This window comes from Festucalex cinctus, chromosome 13 (genome assembly GCF_051991245.1).
Source record: "Festucalex cinctus isolate MCC-2025b chromosome 13, RoL_Fcin_1.0, whole genome shotgun sequence".
Taxonomy (NCBI): domain Eukaryota; kingdom Metazoa; phylum Chordata; class Actinopteri; order Syngnathiformes; family Syngnathidae; genus Festucalex; species Festucalex cinctus.
Genome location: NC_135423.1, coordinates 19,583,696 through 19,603,985, shown reverse-complemented (window position 1 = coordinate 19,603,985; position 20,290 = coordinate 19,583,696). Strand labels below are relative to the sequence as shown.

The 20,290-nt window shown below is 39.2% G+C and overlaps 2 protein-coding genes across 3 annotated transcripts in view; one reads left to right on the top strand and one right to left on the bottom strand.

Moving 5' to 3' along the window:
* Positions 1–20,290, bottom strand: part of egfem1 (EGF-like and EMI domain containing 1) — a 57,423-nt gene that overhangs the window by 14,240 nt on the left and 22,893 nt on the right. For both annotated transcript variants that reach the window (XM_077541809.1, XM_077541810.1), the window contains 11 exons: positions 19,840–19,962; positions 19,485–19,622; positions 19,285–19,407; positions 17,590–17,712; positions 17,127–17,366; positions 16,922–17,050; positions 14,763–14,891; positions 14,498–14,626; positions 5,420–5,554; positions 4,938–5,072; positions 4,268–4,399 (listed from right to left, as the gene is read on the bottom strand). In XM_077541809.1, the coding sequence (XP_077397935.1) occupies positions 4,268–4,399; positions 4,938–5,072; positions 5,420–5,554; positions 14,498–14,626; positions 14,763–14,891; positions 16,922–17,050; positions 17,127–17,366; positions 17,590–17,712; positions 19,285–19,407; positions 19,485–19,622; positions 19,840–19,962 (1,536 nt within the window). The remainder of the gene's footprint in view (positions 1–4,267; positions 4,400–4,937; positions 5,073–5,419; positions 5,555–14,497; positions 14,627–14,762; positions 14,892–16,921; positions 17,051–17,126; positions 17,367–17,589; positions 17,713–19,284; positions 19,408–19,484; positions 19,623–19,839; positions 19,963–20,290) is intronic.
* Positions 6,261–13,395, top strand: LOC144033610 (EH domain-containing protein 2-like). Its single transcript, XM_077541811.1, has 7 exons — positions 6,261–6,277; positions 8,433–8,700; positions 8,774–8,950; positions 10,173–10,270; positions 10,654–11,066; positions 11,148–11,312; positions 12,623–13,395. Exons 2-7 carry the CDS (start codon positions 8,480–8,482, stop codon positions 13,178–13,180), a joined length of 1,632 nt encoding a protein of 543 aa, XP_077397937.1. The 5' UTR covers positions 6,261–6,277; positions 8,433–8,479; the 3' UTR covers positions 13,181–13,395.

The window sequence follows — 20,290 nt, the reverse complement described above, 5'->3', positions numbered from 1 at the left end:
TGAGAACATCATCACAGAGGGGCTCAGGTAAGAACCAGTCACGGCTCAGCTTCAGAAAACAGGTGAGCCGTAATTGTTTGTTACTTGACAGCAAGTAGCAAAATGGCCGCCTACTGAGATGGACAAAACAGTACAACAAAGGTTACAACTTCATGCATCATATTTAAGAATTTAGGTTGTAGATGTCAGTATGTACTTCAAACACTCAATTAATTAAAAACACAGTTCACCCTTTAAAAAAAAGTTATATTTATTTTGGAGTTCAGTAATCATCCCTATGGGTTATGTAGATTGTACCTTGAGGAAACAGTATTGACTCCTACTGTGACCAAAAAGTGTGGCAGAATGTTTACTTTGCCTGTGTTCACATCCACCCCCAAGCACATGTCAATTGTCTGACATGTAAATATTAATGTGCCTTCATTCATTTAGTGTTTTCCAAACTTGGTTTGTCACATTTGGCTCCTCTCCAGAGACTCCAGCTAGGCTCACATTGGCAGCGGCCTGTCACATGGTGGCAACATGAGCTATTGACACAGTCACACTTCGGCTCACTAAATAATCCATTGAAACAAGCATCAAGACGAAAGGCAAATGAGCTTTTTCAAGTTTCTTTTATGCTTGCTATTTGCTCCGACACAGCCAGAAAAAGCGGCCGTTTACATGCTGCTCTGCTATGTGATAGAAATGAAGCACATATGCTCCAGGGTGTGTTTGCTCCTTTCTCTGACGCTACCCTATCCCCAAAACGTTATTGCTCATGTCTCATTCTCGGATAATTGTGTTTAAGGAGAGGATGTTCAGCAGTGAGGACCTCCCTCACACCCCATTTTAATGATGTGGCTTACATTACCCAGAATGCAAAGAGGCCCTGCCCAGCCAGCGATGCATTGGCAAGCGTCTATGATGTGGTGGCAGCGGGCACCATTCCTGCACTCGCACATCTGGCCACAGTCAAGATCGTAAAAGCCGTCAGGGCACACTATGCATTGAGATTAAACACTCCAAAAAAGGAAGTTTTTTTTTAATTTGTCATTCCCCTCGTCTCATTTGACTCTTCTGCTACTTGTCTTCACTGTCTGATCACCAACGGAAAATGGCAAAATCAAATGGTAATGTTAATTTATACAGTGTCTGGATTCATTAAGTGAGTTCATGTCGTGCACGTGTAGTGAATCTGGGACACATCAAAGTTAGCAGCAACTCGGAGGCCAATCCAGTTTTGGGGCAAGAGAGACCATAATTCCAGCACCTGCTGAGTCCGCAGGCCCCACCAATGCACAACTAAACAGAACCAGGTTACTGCGCCCACTTGCACCTACATGACAGGCTGTAGCTTGCTGGAAGCTGCTGTTTTTCATTGTCAAACCAAGAGACAGAGATTGTTCAAGAGGGTAGTTGGAAGACATGTTTGCTAAATAAATGAGCTAACATTACTGTGTCAGGGGTAACATGAACATTTACACAATGACATGAGATTTGTTTGTGGTTGTAACATCTTATATGTATATATATATATATATATATTAGATAGTTACATAAACGATTAATCACAAATTTTATAACTGTTCTAAATGTACAATAAAATATAAAAGTGGAAAAAATGTTAAACTAATAGAAATATGGCTGCATCGTTTCATCATTGAAACAGTAATTTGATAATAATTCATAAAACTGAGTTAAAATTAAATGATGTACTGTATTGTAAAAAACGAGTATGATATTGATTTGTGCTCAGGTCATATTTCTGCCACTAGATGGCATAATTGTATTTGTAATACATTGGTGATAGCTCAGTGCATTTTTCTCTTCATATTAAGAGCTATAACTTGGGAGTTTTGGACAGAATCTGAACCAATTATCTCAGCATTGAGGAGATCAGTAGACCACCTCTTCTATCCACAAGGGAAACAGTGGATCATGTAACCAAAGGAAGCCACAAATTGGGGTGCACCAGAAATGTGGAGTTTTGGTGGTTTCATATATTCAGGGTGTTCCCTTTACTTTTTACATCATTTCTTTCTTCCTCTGATGCTGCCCACTCCTACTTTAAACCCGCAGCCTCTATGTGAGTGAAGCACACATCCTTGCAGGCATTGCCCATCACTGTGTTCCCACGCTGACAGCATGACGTCTTTGCCTGCATCTGCAGTGGTTCAGCTGTGATGTCGTTAAAGCTGGCCCACTGAGGATGCTGTCACCATAAATGAGCTTATGGAACAGTTTTTAAAAAAATGTTCATTTTTGGATGATGTTTACTGCTATTGGAATGTTGCCGTTTTGAATTTATTGATGATTTAGGTTAGAATAATTTTTGTTAATCCAAATTGTGTCTGAAATGATGCTGTAAACTTTTTTTTTTTTTTTTTTTTACACATTTTCAGCATATCTGATATAGTATTTGCACATAAGTAGTTTTGCTGTATGGTTTCTTATGTTCCTAATGAGCCAGTTCAAAACTGAAATAGACCTTAACTTAGTTGTACAAGTTCCCAAATAAAAATATCCAATAGAATTCTGATATTTAAGATTCCCTTTATGCTAAAAAATAAACATTATTTTCAAATGCAGGAGACTACCAGCTGGATTGACTCAAATCTATAGGGTTCATTGATGTACAGTATGTAACTTACCTTCATGAATGTGGTCTGGTTTATTCATACCAAGAAAGGGGTGACTAGTTTTCATATTAACCACAGAAGCCTGTGCAGAGTCTGATGGTACTTGTTAGTTTAGAACCGTCCCACTTCCTCTCTCAAAGTTTATAGGTTGGCACAGAGGAGCTGGTCCACGACGGCTACCGCACACACTGTGTCATCACTAAAAGACTCCCATCTCTGAGCTAAATGAGCTCTTTAAGACAGGAGGATTATTTCCAGATCCCCGCTTGTGTAAGAAAGAGGGCTGTCAGCCCATAAAGCAGGTCCACACAGGACCACACAGTCACAGAGGAGACCACAGAAATAGAACGGATAAAGAGAGAACAGAATCAAACTTCCTGGTGCCATTTAAGAGTGATACATTGAAGAAAGAGAACAATAACGAGTCAGCGGGACAGAGGAACAACAGTTCTATTTACCGCAAACTATTTTGAAATGGACATCAAAGTTGCAAAAGCAAGCAACAGTTAGCACCAGTGTTAGCATAACAGCCTGTTTCCACTGAAAAAAAAATGCCTGACCAGGATCCCATAAACGCTCTGTGAAACAATGTTTCTGCCATAGTAACAAGCTTTCTGAGTCACATACTCTTTGTCATGAATCTCATTACTGAATGTGGACAAATATTTCCCACTGAAAGGGAAGGCCATATCTTTCTATTTGGATTCTAGGAAAGAAAATACTGAGATCTGGTCTGTTTCACAGTTTCTGATTCCTGTCCAGACTGAGAAACTGAACACCTCTGCTTGAGGGGAAAGGGCCTCCAGAAAACAGAACCTAGACAGACTGATAGGCCCATTTCCACGGTAAGGTCCAATCAGAGTGACATAATCATTAGAATGTTATGACTAGTACAGACAAGAGGCTCGTAGCCATGATTTTAAGAGCAATATATACTGCTGAAGTGGGATGAAGCTTTGGGCCTCGTGGTGTATTTACGGTAAATCTTTTAGTCAGAAGACCATCATTTGAACAACTCCACCCAATTGTTAGACAGTTTGAATAATGCCGTCAACCTGCCTGATTTCCATGGAATGAATGACGACATACAACGAAGAGACACTATAAATAAGTACAGTCCAAGAGGTAACACACATTGCATTGTGGAATTTGTGGGGTTTTAAAACGGATTTGCCACTGACATAACGTGGACGTGATGTTTTGTTTTTTCCTGCTTTTTTCTTTTTCTTTCTTTCTTTTTTTTTTTTTTTTTTTAATCCAGTTGAGTTGTGAAATCTGAAAACTAAATCTGCAGCGACCTCTGCTGGAAAAAAAAATATATTACTGTGGCACTACCTCCAAATAAAAATATATATATATTACTATACTATATATTGAGTAACCCACCACATGCCGACACACATGGGAGAAACTATGAGGGATTTGACTGAGACCACGTGGAGTAAGTGCATCACAGGTGTCATTCACACGTTCCATGAATAGTAGATAATGTCAAACATGCAAAGTAATATATATGCAGAAAACTTGTAAATGAACCTTACAGAAAAGCTGTTATGACTGAAGACAAACACATGGTGGCAGCAGATGCTGGCTAAACCTCATACTGTACTGTAGTCTGTAGTCATTCGTGAGCAAGTGTAACTTACTTTTTTCACATGTGTGTCCAGTATAGCCGGGCTCACATATACAGTGACCAGTGAGAGGGTCACAGCCTAGAGATCTGTTTTGGCACTGGCATTTATTGATGCATCCTTGACCCCACCAACCAGATTCACATGCTGTAAAAGGAAGAAATACATGCTCACATTGTTGTTAACAGCTAGCAGCAGTGAATCTAGTCTAGCTAGCAGCTAGCTGGATATCAAAGACCTCAATGTGGAGATTTATATCATAAGCTGTGTTTTCTTGCCTGCACTCAATCCCCTTTTCAAACCCGTTAATTTTATTTTTTATAGTTACTTTGACATGCCCTGTGATTGGCTGGCAACCAGTCCAGGGTGTACCCCGCCTACTGCCCAAAACCAGCTGAGATAGGCTCCAGCACACCCTTGTAAGGAATAAGCGGTCAAGAAAACGGATGGATGGATGGATGGTTCCTTTGACACAAGATATGGTACTTATACAAACGTTTGTGTGTGCAAGTATAAACCATTAACACCACATGAGGGCGCTATATTGCAATGAGTTGACCCTGCTCCAACAAGTCAAACCTTTGAGCCATAAATGTCAAAGCTAAAGTTGAAATATCATATTTCTAAATTGGACACACATTTTAGTTGCACTTAGGAGAAATACAATTGAAGTTTGTTGTCTTACCAATCTGACATCTCTCCCCATGAAGGCCTGCAGGACATTGCTGGCTGCACTCCCCAGTCTTGGGGTCACACAAACCTCTACCTGGGCAATCACATGGCTGCTCACAACCAGCGCCAAAGAAGCCCGGTTCACATTCTACAGTGGGACACACAAACATGTACTGGTACATATACACAGGAGAACAGTTTGCAGTCACGGTAAAATCTTAAAATGACATTTCAGAGCAGTATACTGTCTCAGTAACAAGGAGAGCTTTCTCTCTCAGCTACTGACGCCCTACTATTGCAAATAAAGTGGATTTTTTATTTTTTATTTTTTGACACTTCACAGTGAGGTGCTATATTAATGTGTTGGAATTCAGGCTGTTGACCTGTGTTAACCATGGGGACATAATGAAGCATGCTTACAACATAGCAGATATTGCTACTGTGGGCTAACCAAATAAATACGTTGAGGACCGTTTTCCTGTGAAGGGATTATACCTTTCTCACATTGTGAGCCGTGGTATGCAGGCTTACAGATACAGCTCCCCATCTTGGGGTCACAGCCAGTGGAATGTTCTCGAACGCAGTCACATTCCTTCGAACAACCAGCGCCATGCGTCCACCTGGGACAAGCTGATGACAAAAAAAAAAGACAAAAAAAAAAGAACATGTCAAATGCTGACTGGGAGGATTTCAAGTGTTCTCACATTGATGTTTCCCAATAACGTTGTTATTGTCTTCTTGCACAATTTTATTTTGCTCTTGGGTTGGTTAGATGGTTTCACCCCTTCTTTTTGATGACCTTAAATATAACATGAAACTGTAACGGATTCTTAGCATACTGATAGTGGGCTTTGAGCCATTTGCATCCAGCGAAAAAGCTGCATATGTAGACGACCTGCACATATGTTTGTGTTTCCTTCTTTCTGAGTTCATTGTGGTCAAACGGGAATATGACCCCACCCACACACAAAACTAACAGCTTAGCCTTCCAAAGTACTGCATTTTAGAATTTTCATGCAGCTGTACTTAACTTCGTTACTTATTTCTTTCACTCTGAAGTGCTAGGCCCTTGTTAATGCCTTACAAAAGAGCCCATGATTGTTGCATGGAATGCAGTAAAGGGTACAATAGGTGTGCATAACGCTACTGCCCCAGTAACAAGCCACTGGACAACTCAAAGTACAAACTTAGCACCAATTTTTGACAGTGATACTACTGACAAAGAATTACATCTAATGTATCTCATTTCCTTTCATAAAGGTTGGTCAGGAGGCGTGGCCTATGATAAAGGTTGCGGGCAACTTTCCGAAGCATTGTTAGAATTTGATCACGCTTTCCCCCAACTACATCAAGGTAATCTCGCTTGTATACAAAAGGAGAGGAAAGTTCTCTCTCTCTCTCTCTCTCTCTCTCTCTCTCTCTCTCTCTCTCTCTCTCTCTCTCTCTCTCTCTCTCTCTCTCTCTTTCGCTCTCTCTCGGAGAGGAGGGTTAGAGAGCACTTCACTTCACAAATATGGCAATTTACTGTACTGTAATTTAATTTATTTAATTCAATCTCTGGTGTAATAACTTTATTTATTGATTGATCGAATTTTTATTTTTTATTTTATTATTATTATTATTATTATTATTATTATTATTATTAATTCAATCTCTGGTGTAATAACCTTATTTATTGATTGATTGAATTCTTTTTTTAATTATTGTATTACGTGTTATTATTTTATTATCTGTTCTTATTGCTAATGGATATGTAAATTTCCCAGAGGGAGCCATCCCAAAGGGATCAATAAAGTCAAGTCTAAGTCTAAGTCTAAGTCTAAGTCTAAGTCTCTCTCTCTCTCTCTCTCTCTCTCTCTCTCTCTCTCTCTCTCTCTCTCTTCCTCCTTCCCTCTTCCCCCCGCTAAATAGGCCCAAGTTGAATGCACTGATTTCTCTGCTGTGTTTTCACGCTATTTAATGTCTCCATTACACCTACAGTTACAGTGTGTGTCTATGCTTCTTGCGGACAACCCACCAGAAATAGTCAAGCAGAGGTAAAAACAAACAACATGATGATGCAGCAAAGAACCCCACTTTTGGAGTGAGGAGGAAACCAACTACTTTATTAGTGAGATGAGTGACATGAATATAACGTCTTTTTATTGACTTTACAAGTAGAAAGGAAAGGGCATCTATGTGCGGAATGACGTCCGTGTGTCGTGGTTTAGATCGGAATATTCCAATTGCTCACAATGACTATACGGGAGTCCACTCACACATGCAAACGAGTTATCCCAAATGCTTCAGAAACCAGAATATTGACCTTAAAGGTGCTGTTTGATGTTTTTCCATTGCTGTTTGTAAACGCAACATTCAAAACTGACGCTCGAGGAAGCCGAGGACAGCAGCCGACCAGGAACAAGTGTGAAACCAGCCCACCAATCAGGAATGGGGGTTCACACAGCCGAATTTGCATATGCAAACAAGACACAGGAATCAAACTCCTAACACGTCTGCAGAAACCAGAAACAGTCCACCAGGAGCGGGGGTTCGCGCAGCGAAATTTGCAGATGCAACTAGTAGTATCCACCCAGAAACATCCCCGACAGACCAAAACAAATCCTTCAGACTAAACCTTTAATTCAAAAATTGACTGAATGTAAATGGAGTCAAAGACTCCTCCATCGGAATTATTGTACGAGGTGACTAAATTCTATCAATGTTTGTACTTTCCCTCAAGTATCGCTTTCAGGTACTTTCAGGTCTCCAGACTGTCCCTAAATTGTGGCATTTTGCTCCTAAAATTTGAGACAGTGCAAGTAAAATTTCCACCTACTTGTGCCTGTGTGACCAGTAAATTTTCAGATTTAAAAAAAAATAAATACATGAAATACTGTTCTTGAATATTTTTCTGTTGCTCACAAACGTCTGCTAAACATGTTGGCCTATTAATCAGTAATATCGTGAAAATGAGCAGAGTCAATATTTTTTTTTTTTTGCAAGTCAATTAAAGCAGCCCTAAAATTTCTACTTGCACCACTAAGATTTCTGATTAGGAGCCACAAAGTTAGTCTGTTATACAGGACTGTCCCCTAAATTGGCCCTCTGCAATAAAGCACAATTGATTAGTTAGTGTGTTTTACACCAAACAATAATGTATTATTCTTTTGTGCTATGTTCTAGTTGCACATTTGAATTGAGACAAGACCGTCTTTCTGCACATATTGATTAAAAGTCATGAAAATGAAAGACAGATGCAAGTCAAAAAGAATGCTAAATATGCATTGACTAATCATTCTTGGGAAAACAAGATTTACATGCAATCTGCCAAGAGCGTCCCCACGCAGCAGCAAAAACTCCACTCCACCCTTGTCCTGCTTGACTGAGGCTTTGTGTGAGGTGCAGCTGGAGTCTCTGGTTACACCCTCTCCACCCTCCTAATGTCGCGCTGCAGGATGGAGCAGCCAGCTGTGGGAATCTGACAATATTTCTCATTCTTCCATCATTCTGTTTTGTGCTTGTGGAGTGAGCCACTTTCATACTGAAGAAAGAACACTGCAAGAAGTTTTCGCAATGTCAAATCGGAGACTGAGAAGCGATCCTAAAACACTTGGGGGTGTCAACATGGTGACAGAGGAACTAAGGAATCTCTACTACAAAAGACTGCTACCGATAGAGAAGCACTATTCCTTCCATCACTACCACTCTCCAAGTTACGAGGATGCAGATTTTGACAACAAACCGATGGTGCTGGTGATGGGTCAGTACTCAACAGGAAAGACAACTTTTATCAGGTACTGATGCACTTAAACGGTATCCAGCTGAATGTACAGAAAAACACATTTCAGTGCCATTTTCTGTTTTCAGATATCTAATCGAACAAGACTTTCTGGGTAGTAGAGTGGGGCCGGAGCCAACCACTGACTGCTTCACAGCCCTCATGTACGGAGAGGTGGAAGGAATAATACCAGGGAATGCCCTCACCATGGATCCCAAAAAACCATTTCGCAACCTTGACCCTTTTGGAAATACTTTTCTGAACAGGTGATGGGGAACAAGAGAGAAAGAGATAGAATGTGTGAACATATGCTGCACATTGAACTGCGTTAACAATAAATGTAGTTGCGTGGTTATTGTGTAAATATTGATCATGTCCATCTCAATGGACCCAAACTTGAATGTTCAGCCAAAACATTTATTGGATATATCTGATTTTTTTTCTCCTGAGAAGATCTAAGTCCAAATCATCATAAGAAAATCAATGATGCTGCATATTCGTTTGGTATCCGAGGATTGATGTGGTATAAAATAATTTGCAGAGGTGGGCATTCCAACAGTGGTGACGGACAGTCCATCCGCTCGTAATTAAAATTACTTTAAAAGAAATTACTGACTAAGCATTGACAGAAACGGGTTTTTATGGAAGTCCATTCCCGCAAGTAGTAAAAAAAATAAAATAAAAAATTCCCCTTCACTGTCAGAGGCCCACCAGTGCTTTTTTTGTTTTATTTTTGTATTTTTTTTATTTTTTATTTATTTATTTATTTTTTTACACTGTCAAAATCGGCCAGTGGAAAAAAATCATTGACAGTGTAAAAAAAAAAAAAAAAAAAAAAAAAAATCCCCTTCACTGTCAGAGGCCCACCAGTGCTTTTTTTGTTTTATTTTTTTATTTTTGTATTTTTTATTTTTTATTTTTTTTTATTTTATTTTATTTATTTATTTTACACTGTCAAAATCGGCCAGTGGAAAAAAAATCATTGACAGATTCTGACGGTGTAAAAAAAAAAAAAAAAAAAAAAAAAAAAAAAAAAAAAACCTCACTGGCAGATTCTGACGGTGTAAAAAAAAAAAAAAATCTGGCAGAAACAGGCTTCTGACAATGAGAAAAAAATCTTTTTTTTTAGGTTTTCATCCGTCGGTGTAATCATTACAAAAGTCACTGATGGTGACGGACGGCCATTTTGTTGGACAATGTCGGACTGATGGGCAGTCCGTCTGTACTGATAAAATGCCCAATTTTGTTTGTCTGTCCTAAAATATTGGTGATTAAGGGATGACCAAAGCGTGGTTAAAATAAAATGACAAACTGACGATTACAGTGTAGTTAAGCTTGAAAAGACAGACCAGCAAAATGTTTTAAATTGCCCACATCTGGGTAATTAAATTTTTTTGAATTTTGACAACAACATCTCTGAACATTCACATTCACCTTGAAGAAAAAGTGCATTTGCAGTTGTGAAAATATCTTGTCATTTATATGCAGATTTCAGTGTGTGCAGATGCCCAATCAGGTCCTTGAGAGTATCAGTATCATCGACACACCGGGCATCTTAACTGCAGCGAGGAAAAAACTAAGCAGAGGTGAGTTATGGCACCAAATATTTGTTTCGTCTTTAGCATTTGCGCAAGTAAATGCCTCTCACACTACATATCCGGTTTATATGAAAATTCTAGTAAAAGCAGATGAGGCAAAGTGGGAATTTGAATGATGCAATACTTAATCAAATTCTTTTCAGTCGTGACCACAGCAGATGAGAACAATTTGACAGAGTTGGAAGACTAGCCGACGGTACCAAAGCCGCTTTGCTTTCTTGACATATTCATCTGTGGGTGTAACTGTAATGGCTTGCAAACAGTGAGGGCCTCTGGGATATGTTACATGTCTCTCACTGTTTCCTTGAGGCAAAGGGGCAGACCCCATTACCTTCGACGTTAATCAAAAGCGTATGTTACTTCCCCTAAAGGCTACGACTTGCCAGCAGTGCTGCGGTGGTTTGCCGAGCGTGTGGATCGGATCATCCTGCTGTTCGACGCACACAAGCTGGAGTTCTCGGATGAGCTCACTCGGGCTTTTGGGGCTCTGTTTGGCTACGAGGACAAGTTACGCGTGGTTCTCAACAAGGCGGACAGAGTGGATTCGCAGCAGCTCATGAGAGTATATGGCGCCCTCATGTGGTCACTGGGAAAAGTGTTTAGAACCCCTGAAATTTTGCGAGTTTACATTGGATCCTTTTGGTCCGAGCCAAGACAGATGTGTGACCACTACCAGCTGATAGACTTGGAGGAGGAGGATCTGTTGACTGACATAAGAAACCTCCCACACAACGCTGCTGTGAGAAAACTGAATGACTTGGTGAAGAGAGCCCGACTCGTGAGGGTAAAATATCTGACAGCAAACACATTTAATGATTCTCATTCGGTGCCTTTTTTTGATATTTACTTTGTCGATCTCTGTCAGGCTCATGCCCACATCATTGGCTACCTGAAGCAGGAGATGCCGACTATTTTTTGCAAAGAGAGCAAGAAGCAAAATCTGATCTACCAGCTTCCAGTCATTTTCACCAAGATCCAGCAGCAACACAGCGTTCCAGCGGGAGATTTCCCCGACTGCACCAAGATGCAGGTCACACTGAAATGCTTCATTAATGGAGCTTAACAGAGGCCAACCACTTTTGGAATGGCTGTGATCCAGAAAATAAATGCCCCATTCATGACCTTGACATAAGCTTAAATCTAACCCAAAGCCGGTCAGCTATGAAATGCATTTGGAATATTTGCTCCTGAACACAAAGTCTGGCGATCGCAAATGAGAACATGATCAACTATAATTAATAACACTGGTAATGATAGACAATATAAAACTTATTTTTAACTGAATATTCTACGATGGAATATTATCAAATTTTGCATGCTTCTTGTATGCTAGCAGTATTTTTAAGATATAGCCTACTTTTTTTGTAATATGCTCTAGCTATTTTTTAGTTCTGGTTTCCCCTCTGAGGGTTGTTATGACAGTGAAACAAGAGAAATCTTTAATTGTCTCATCGTCTTATCCTCCTGACTACCAGGAATCCAATCATGTTTATTTTTGATATTCCCCAATCTTTGTGAAGTAACTGGAATACTGCAAAAGAAATTTTTGAAAAAAAAAAAAAAAGTTTTTATTTTTAAGCTATGATGTGTCCACTACAGATGACATTTTTTTAAACTTAAATGCTAGGCTCAAATACAGTTAAAATAATTCATACAATACTTTAATATGTTCTTATTTGTCTTATAGAACACATGCTAACAACATTTAAAGCCTAAATTTGTTCAATAAAAAGTGTTATACACTAATTTTTCCTCTTCCCTAAAAAGTGCTTGCACTGAGGGAAGCCATTTTCTTTTATGATCCAATCAAAGGTAGCAAAGCCCCACCCCTACACATTTGGTATCATTGGAAAGCTCTGATGTCCTCTATAGAACACAAAGGGAATTAATTCAATTGTATGCACTGGGTGGGTGGGGGATATTCAGGTTTAAAAAGGTCCACTACGGAGGACAAATTTGAATTGCTGGTAGTTAGGAGTTACATACATGACAAATTGATAGATAAATCAGAAGTCAAGAATCACAGTTTGTTTAGTTGTTGTTCAAATTATTGTAAGAAGAGTAACAAAAAAAACTTGCAAAATCTCATCATTATTCATTATACACGCCAATTTTACATTTTGGTGGCATTTTTAACAAGGATCCTGGATTTTGACACACATGATCTTATCTTCACGGACCACATAAAATGAAATCACGGGCCACATCTCACCCCCGGGCCTTATGATCGTAAATTATATTGATATTTAAACAAGTACTAATTAACATAGGCTTCTCCAATCATTATTGCTTTTTTCCCTAAATGTGATGTGACTCAACTTTCACAATTTTGTTTTTCAGGAGCAGCTTCTGAGTCAAAACTTCTCCAAGTTCAAGAAGCTGAAACCAAGTCTGATGGCTTCCCTTGACAAACTCCTAAACACTGACATAGCTAAACTGGTGCCCCTCCTTCAGCAACAAGAACTTATCAATAAATCTCTCCCTGGCGTGCTAGATGGTGAGTTCCTGGGAACCTTCAGGCGTGAGCATTACAAGAGGCATCCCTTCAAGGAAATGAAAGATGGGGACGACAATGAACAAGATCCTATTGAGTGGATCGTGGAGAAACACAAGCCGAAGTATGATGAGATCTTTTACAACCTCAGCCCAAATGGAGGCAAACTTAGCGGAACCAAAGTCAAAGAATGGATGACGACGACACTTCTGCCGAATTCTGTGCTTGCTCATATCTGGAGGCTGTCTGATATCGATGCGGACGGTATGCTGGACAATGAGGAGTTCGCATTGGCAGTCCATCTTATTGAAGGAAAACTGCAGGGCCATTGGCTCCCCCGTGAGTTGCCCTCTCACCTGCTACCTCCTTCAAAACGACTTAATATGACTGATGAAGGGATCTAAATAAGACTTGCGGTATGGACCTATCAATATGTAAATGACTTGTATAGATTGTTTAAAAAATACATACACCAACACAGTGACAGTTTTCTTCACTTTGAGCCATACATCCTGAATCCTGAATGCATTTTATATGACATAGTTGGAATATTTTTTTTATTAATGGTTCAATTTAAAAAAAAAATGCATTTAAGAATGTTGTAATATTTGACTGATTCCTGTGCGCATCATCAACATCTAGGCCCGGACTGGGCCATCTGGAGGGGTGGGACTTATCCCGGTGGGCCGTCCTATATTTTGGACCGCGATTCGGCAGGAGGGAGCCCACACATTGTTTCAAAATGACACTGTCAGCAGCCAACACATCATCAGCCCGTAAATAAAGAATATCGACATCATCTTATGCTGACTGTTTCTTTGCCAATCAAGTGTAACTGATCCAATCAACCTTACAGGCAACATTATATATAGCACTGACTGCCTGCCTTTATTACTGAGGGTCACCGAGTTACAATAATTTAATTTCAAAAGTAGCAAAACTTTAATCCATGAATAGAAACAATAAACAAAATAACTATATTAAACCTTGTGTGTACAAAAATAACACATACAAGAGGTAAAACACAATCACAAGTGTTACTAGTAAGTTGTAACACCAACAAAGCATGATGGGAAAGCCTCCTACGATTACCGCTGCTCACCAAGTTTGCGTCAGTCAGCTCAGTAATGTGCACCAGAAGTGGTGAGAACACATTTCAAAATAAGAGTACTAACAGGAGGTACAGTGTTAGCTGCCTTAATCTCGCTGGTTTAACTTCATTTGGTAATTGTGTCTTGTGAAGTGTAAAATGTCTTAATGTACATTTGCTTATTGATTTCTTTTTGTCCCTTTTTTTGGTCCATTTAATGTTGACATACTTGTTCAAATAAATGAAGACTGTGGTCTTATAAGAGCATTCAATTGCAAATTACATTTTTGATCAAATGTAATATGAATATCGTTGGAGGGACTGCTCATCTATTTCACATTGATACATAACCTCTAAAATTGTGTATGTTCATTAAAATGTGAACTAAAGTGGGCCCGTCTGAGTCCTGAAACTCCAGGTCTGAAAATGAGTCCCAGTCCGGCCCTGTCAACCCCTTTAAAAAGTCAGCACTATAAATCGACACCTTCTTAAAATAATCGCATAAGTCATTTTGTCAGATTTTTCAGGAAACAAAAAATTGAACCATTTGTATCATGAGATGATTTGGGCAAAAATAATTTTTGCAATTATTTTAAGAGGCTGACAAAATTCAAGTTGGTACTCTACTCACGCAGATGGCAGTGTCGACCATATAATCCTGGGGAACACAGGCAAGCTCCATATAAACGATGGCAGTGTCCATTGTAGGGACAGTTGCACTTTCGCATGCAATTGCTTCCGAAATAGCCCCTTGGACAACCTGCAAACATGAATGATAACAGATAACACTGGGATAATCAAAGGCCGACATTTTAATGAGAATACAGTAAAACAGAATTTTATATGAAGGAAACACTTTAGTGCTGATGTGTGTGAATTTGTGTACAAATACAAACCAGCCTCGCAGAGTTGACCTTGTACACCCGGGGGGCACAAACACCTCCCAGACACAGGGTCACATGTGCCTCCATTCTTACACCGGCACACACTGTTACAAGTCAGCCCATAAGTTCCCTGTGGACAAGCTGGAGAACAAGGTGGCTCTTGAGAAAGTTCATTAACGTAACGAGTGACGTAAAGATACTGCTAAATCAAACATTGGCTCATATGCAAGGAGTTAAAGACAAAGGTGCTATTATTTTGGTTGTTGTTGGTGTGTTGTTTTTTGTTCATTAGTCAGCTAGCAGGATTACATAAAAACTACACAACCCAATTTCAACAGACGAAGTAGCATATAAAGGAAGAAGTTTTTTTTTTTTTTTTTTTTTTAATGATTTTGAGGATTGGAGAAAGGTGTAGTTGTGGCATTTTTTTTCCAATTAAGTACATCTACCGATTTTTATTTGTTATTTTTCTAATATAAGACATAAGGAAGGGTTCAATTCCCTGCATTGAGCAGCTTTCAGGAAGTGTTTCTTTAGTTCTGCTCGATAGCTAGTTATGCTGGACTAGAATTGCACAACTTGGCATTGCAAATCTTGCAGTTTGGACGCTGACTCCCATCACTCAACTCAACTCTATATTTATAGAATACTTTAAAACAACCACCACTAAGATGGAACGCAGGAGCAACAGATACAATGACAGCAGAGGCCCCAGAATTGAACCCTGTGGAACACCATATGTTCCGTTATACACATGAATTCATATTACACATATTCGTCCAACCACTTTTTTTTATGCTCGACATAATTAGTATGACTGCGATTGGTTGGCAACCAGTCCAGGGTGTCCCCCGCCTACTGCCCAGAGCCAGCTGAGATAGGCGCCAGCAGCCCCCGCGACCCTTGTGAGGATTAAGCGGTCAAGAAAATGGATGGATGGATGGATGAATTAGTATGAAGGGATTACAATAATAAAGGCAATGCCACGATGAACCATCACAACAGTCACAAGTCGAGTAATGAGCCGCAACAAATTCCCTGCAAGCAAGGAGGCGTGATCACCTGCAGCCAATAATGGCCAAGCGTGGCATATCATCACAAATCATATGAGTCGGGTGTATGTGTTGACCTCCGCCGAACCCCTGAGACTTACTCACCGAACCCCTGGTTAAGAAGCACTGCCTTAGAAGCACGAATAAGTCACTCAGTAAATCACTTTTGCGAACAACTTGGCCATCAAACTGAGTACCATCTTTGGTATGATATTATTTTTTTGAAATAAAATCTTTTGTATTCAAATCTCATTTTCTTATGCAGGGGTCCAGTGCATGTGCATCCAAGCAGGACCAGGCACATTAGGAATGTATATTCTGTATAAAATTTGACATTCTAATGGACTTATCCCATGTTTCTTTCCCCTCATGAGAACCAGCATGACTCAGGTTCAGACCCGAGACAGCCATTAATCACAGGAATGCATGGGAAGACTGGACCCTTGCTTTTAAACCCAACAATGAACATCCTTGGACTCCGGCCTGCTGTGGGCCTTGGCCTTGGTAAGGTAGCTCACAGATTGATTCCCCTGACTCTTTTTTTGTTCTGAGGTCCATAAACAACCCTCCAACCTACGCAGGAGAGCCGACAGGTTTTGATATATGAACCTGGATCGATGCACACAGTAGGCTATCTCACTCTAAAACTGGACCACACTTCTATAGGTAGCACAAATAGAACTAACAGATGGCTTATCCCAAGAGATGGGAAGGAAGATGGCTTTTTGCGTGCGTGTGTACGTGTGCATATTCATGGCCAAAAATAACTAGTTAAAGGATAAAAGATAGTTCTGGAAAACTACAGATTCTGGCCCCCTGAATCTTTTGTTGCAACTTTTGTTGCAAAAGTGAACATTGTCAGCATTGTGAGTAATAACATGTATAGAAGAGGTAAAAGATTACTGGAAATCAAATTAGGAGTGAACAAAGAAACAGGCCAAAACAAAATCCTTGGTACTAGGTTTTGTTTCTCAGTTAAAACCTACAAAGAGACAAATAAACACAAAATCTCTTTAGAGCATTTGGGAAACTAAATAGTGTTGTGCCAACTGTCAGTAATGCAAAAAGCAGATGTGACAGGCATTCCACATAGCGAATATAATAAACTGTTGAACTTACTCTCATTGCAGATAACGCCAGCCCATCCAGGTGAACATTCACAGCGGTCTTTATTTTCACCACAGTGTCCATTTACACAGTCTTCACATCGCCAACTGCAGTCCTCCCCAAAAGAGTTATGCAGACACACTGACAAGAATGAAAAGTTACTTTGCTATTGTCAGACAACTTAAACACCATTGGTGCATACTTGCTTTTGTTGTACCGATTTGGCTGTCCAATCGAAATTCTTCTTGGCGTTTAAGGAGGCTTTTAAACTCTTCATCATAGTCACCATTATCATCATCATCATCACTTCCATAGCGGGAATGTAATGCTGCTGTGTAATGAAGAAGCTGGGGAACGTTATGAACAAACAGCTCTGGTAACCTGTAGACTTCCAGCTGCTCTTCATCTTGTTCTTCCTCCTCCTCCTCATCTTCCTCCAACTCACTACCATACAAAGCTAACAAAAGAGACACAGAATCACCATATACTCAGAATTGCATTGCTGGGTTTACACTTTTATGGTCCTAATTTCACATTGTTACTATTGTAAATTAAAAGGGAATCTAGTGAAGTAGGTCAAAACAAGGTTGGGCTACATATATAACTAGAAATCACAAAATTCATTGAGAATTGTATTTTTTCAAATGTATCTTTTATAGAATTAGTTCAAGGTTACTGACAGATGCAGGTGTGCTGATCTTGATCCAAGCGGAAACCTTGTTGGCAAAAACACTCATATGTTCCCAGGGTGTTGACGCAGCCATGGTCGCATCCTGATGTCTCTGCCAGACACTCATTTATGTCTTATGAGATAATGGAAAAATACACACACAAAAAAAAACACGGATTAATAATAAAAAGTGATAGCAGATCATGAATAAGTCACATACAGTAACCCAAATTAAGCACTTAATCAATCAATTAATTTTCAATTAATTAATTCATCATTAATCTTAAAATATTTTTGATGTACTCAGTTTGAAGAAAACAGTTTTCTTTTCGGGCATGTCTGTGCCCCAGTGCAAAAATTAAGGTACATAAATCTATGAATTGATTAGTTTGGTGTGATTGTATTTTATTTATTTATTTATTTATTTATTTATTTATTTATTTATTTATTTGTTTGTTTGTTTATTTTTACTGGAACGTGAGCTCAGTCCAATCAAATACTCGAGTGTTTTTTGTTTTTTGTTTTTTTTCTGGTTGGTTGGATAAAAAAAAATAAAATTCAACACACACTAAAAGATACGACTGAAAGTCTTCCCAAAACAGTTTTATTATCACGGCTGCAAAGGGAAGACCAACAACAGAAAGAATTCAAGAGACAGGGGTAAAGCTAAGTGGTGTGCAGGTGCTCATTCATGCTGAAAGTATGAAATTGCTTACCAGATTCAAGTCTGTCGCTGTGCAATTGCATACCAAGCATTTTGACTTTTTTTTTTTTTTTTGAGCACAGATATAAAACGGAACTTAAGGTGTAATGGTGCTAAAATTTGGGTTCAAATTAAAAAGATGTACTATACTGTAAAAATCGAGTGTGATATTGATTTATGTTGAGATCATTTTTCTGCCACTAGTCGGCATAATTGTGTTTCGTCACCCTCTTAAAATAGTTGCCTCAGTGATTTTTTTTTTTTTTGCAAAAATTGTTATCTTTGCGTAAATCATCTCCTCATGATGCAAATGGTTATTTTAATTTTTTTGTGTTTCCTGAAAAGTCTGAAAAAATGACTTAGGTGATTATTTTTAGGTGTCAATTTGTAAGATGTTGGTCACAGCTGTGCATTTTTCTTTTCATATGCATTATTATTAAATTTATTAGTGCTAAACTTTGATGTTGCCGTATCTGCTGCGTTTTGACTGGAATTCCCCCAGTATAAGATTTCCAAGTAAGGAGTGGTCATTAATCGCTCGTTGAAAAAAAATTTGTGGTGTTAAAGGAACCTTAAATTAACTCAAAATTAATGCACTAATTTTGACAATTTTGATAATAATAAAAATAAAAAGTAATAGCAATACATCCTAGAATCGTCACTGCCAGTGAGGTCGGTGGGTCGGAGAAAAAAAAATGAACAGCAAGTAACAAACTCTAGTGCTCCTTTGAGAACTACACCAAAATTGTTACGTGCACTCTTGTTTATAAAATGTATCGTAGGCTGAGACAGCACTATTTAAATGAAGTAATAATTACTGGAATCTTGCCATGTACTTTTAATTGCACAAATACCTTCGTACAATGGCATTTTCACAAGATCTGGAATAGCTTTTTTTTTTTTACTTGTACATGTTTTGGGATTTGCGTGCATCATCACAGTGCCCCAATACAAAAAGCATAACAAAGACTAGATAACACGCCAACAATCCAGAATTGTTACCGTCGCAGCCGCAGCCATCTGGGTTTTGTGTGTGGCCAGCTCTGCAGCTGCATTCATAACCGCCTGGATAGTTTCTGCAGAAGTGGCTGCAGCAGGATTCGCCATTGACACACTCATCACTGTCTGAGGTAGGTACACAAAAGTACAATGTAAGCTTTAGCATAAGGTAGAGGGTACATGAGGCCAAAAGAAGTTCTTACCTACACAGGTCTTCCTGTCCTGGTCTAGCTGGTAACCATGATGGCAGGAGCAAAGCGGCCCATTGGTGGTGTGCTCACACTGATGAGAGCAGCCTCCATTATTCTTCTCACAGCTGTTAACAATCTCCATCTCTATGCCTGGAGTGTACAAGTGTGCACGACCACAACAAAGACACAACATTTTCAGCAAATGAGGACAAATGAGTTTGATTTGGAATGCAAGCAAAGGATTCATGCAGTGCATATGAAATGTGCTTGACCATTCACAACGTTTGCACTGGTGGATTAATGCATCAGTAATGTTTCTGCTATACTGGCTCGCTGGTGGGGGGAAAAAAAAGTTATCTCTACTCACGGTAGCACCGTTTTCCATCTGCACCAAGCTCAAAGCCTGGATGACACACACACCGAAAGGAGCCCAGCATGTTGACACATCCGTGGGAGCACTTGTCATGACCTGAATTGCACTCATCAATGTCTGTTGAAGACAGGAAATGCTTGCTGGCTTATTTTAAACACATGGGAATGTGACACAAATGACAGAAAAAAAAAAAAAAAAAAAAAAAAAAGAATATAAAGATCCTTGACAAAAACATCTTGAATTATTTTTCAGGGTCCTGGACACAAGAATGGATTAGACTGAAATTCATGATCATGTGCTTTTCAGCTTGCATGAAATAACTCTATCAATATATCTTGATTTAACTCAACTGTGCGTATTGGTTCTCTTGAAAGAAAGAAAAGAAAAGAAAGAAAGAAAGAGAGAGAGAAAGAAAGAAAGAAAGAAAGAAAGAAAGAAAGAAGAA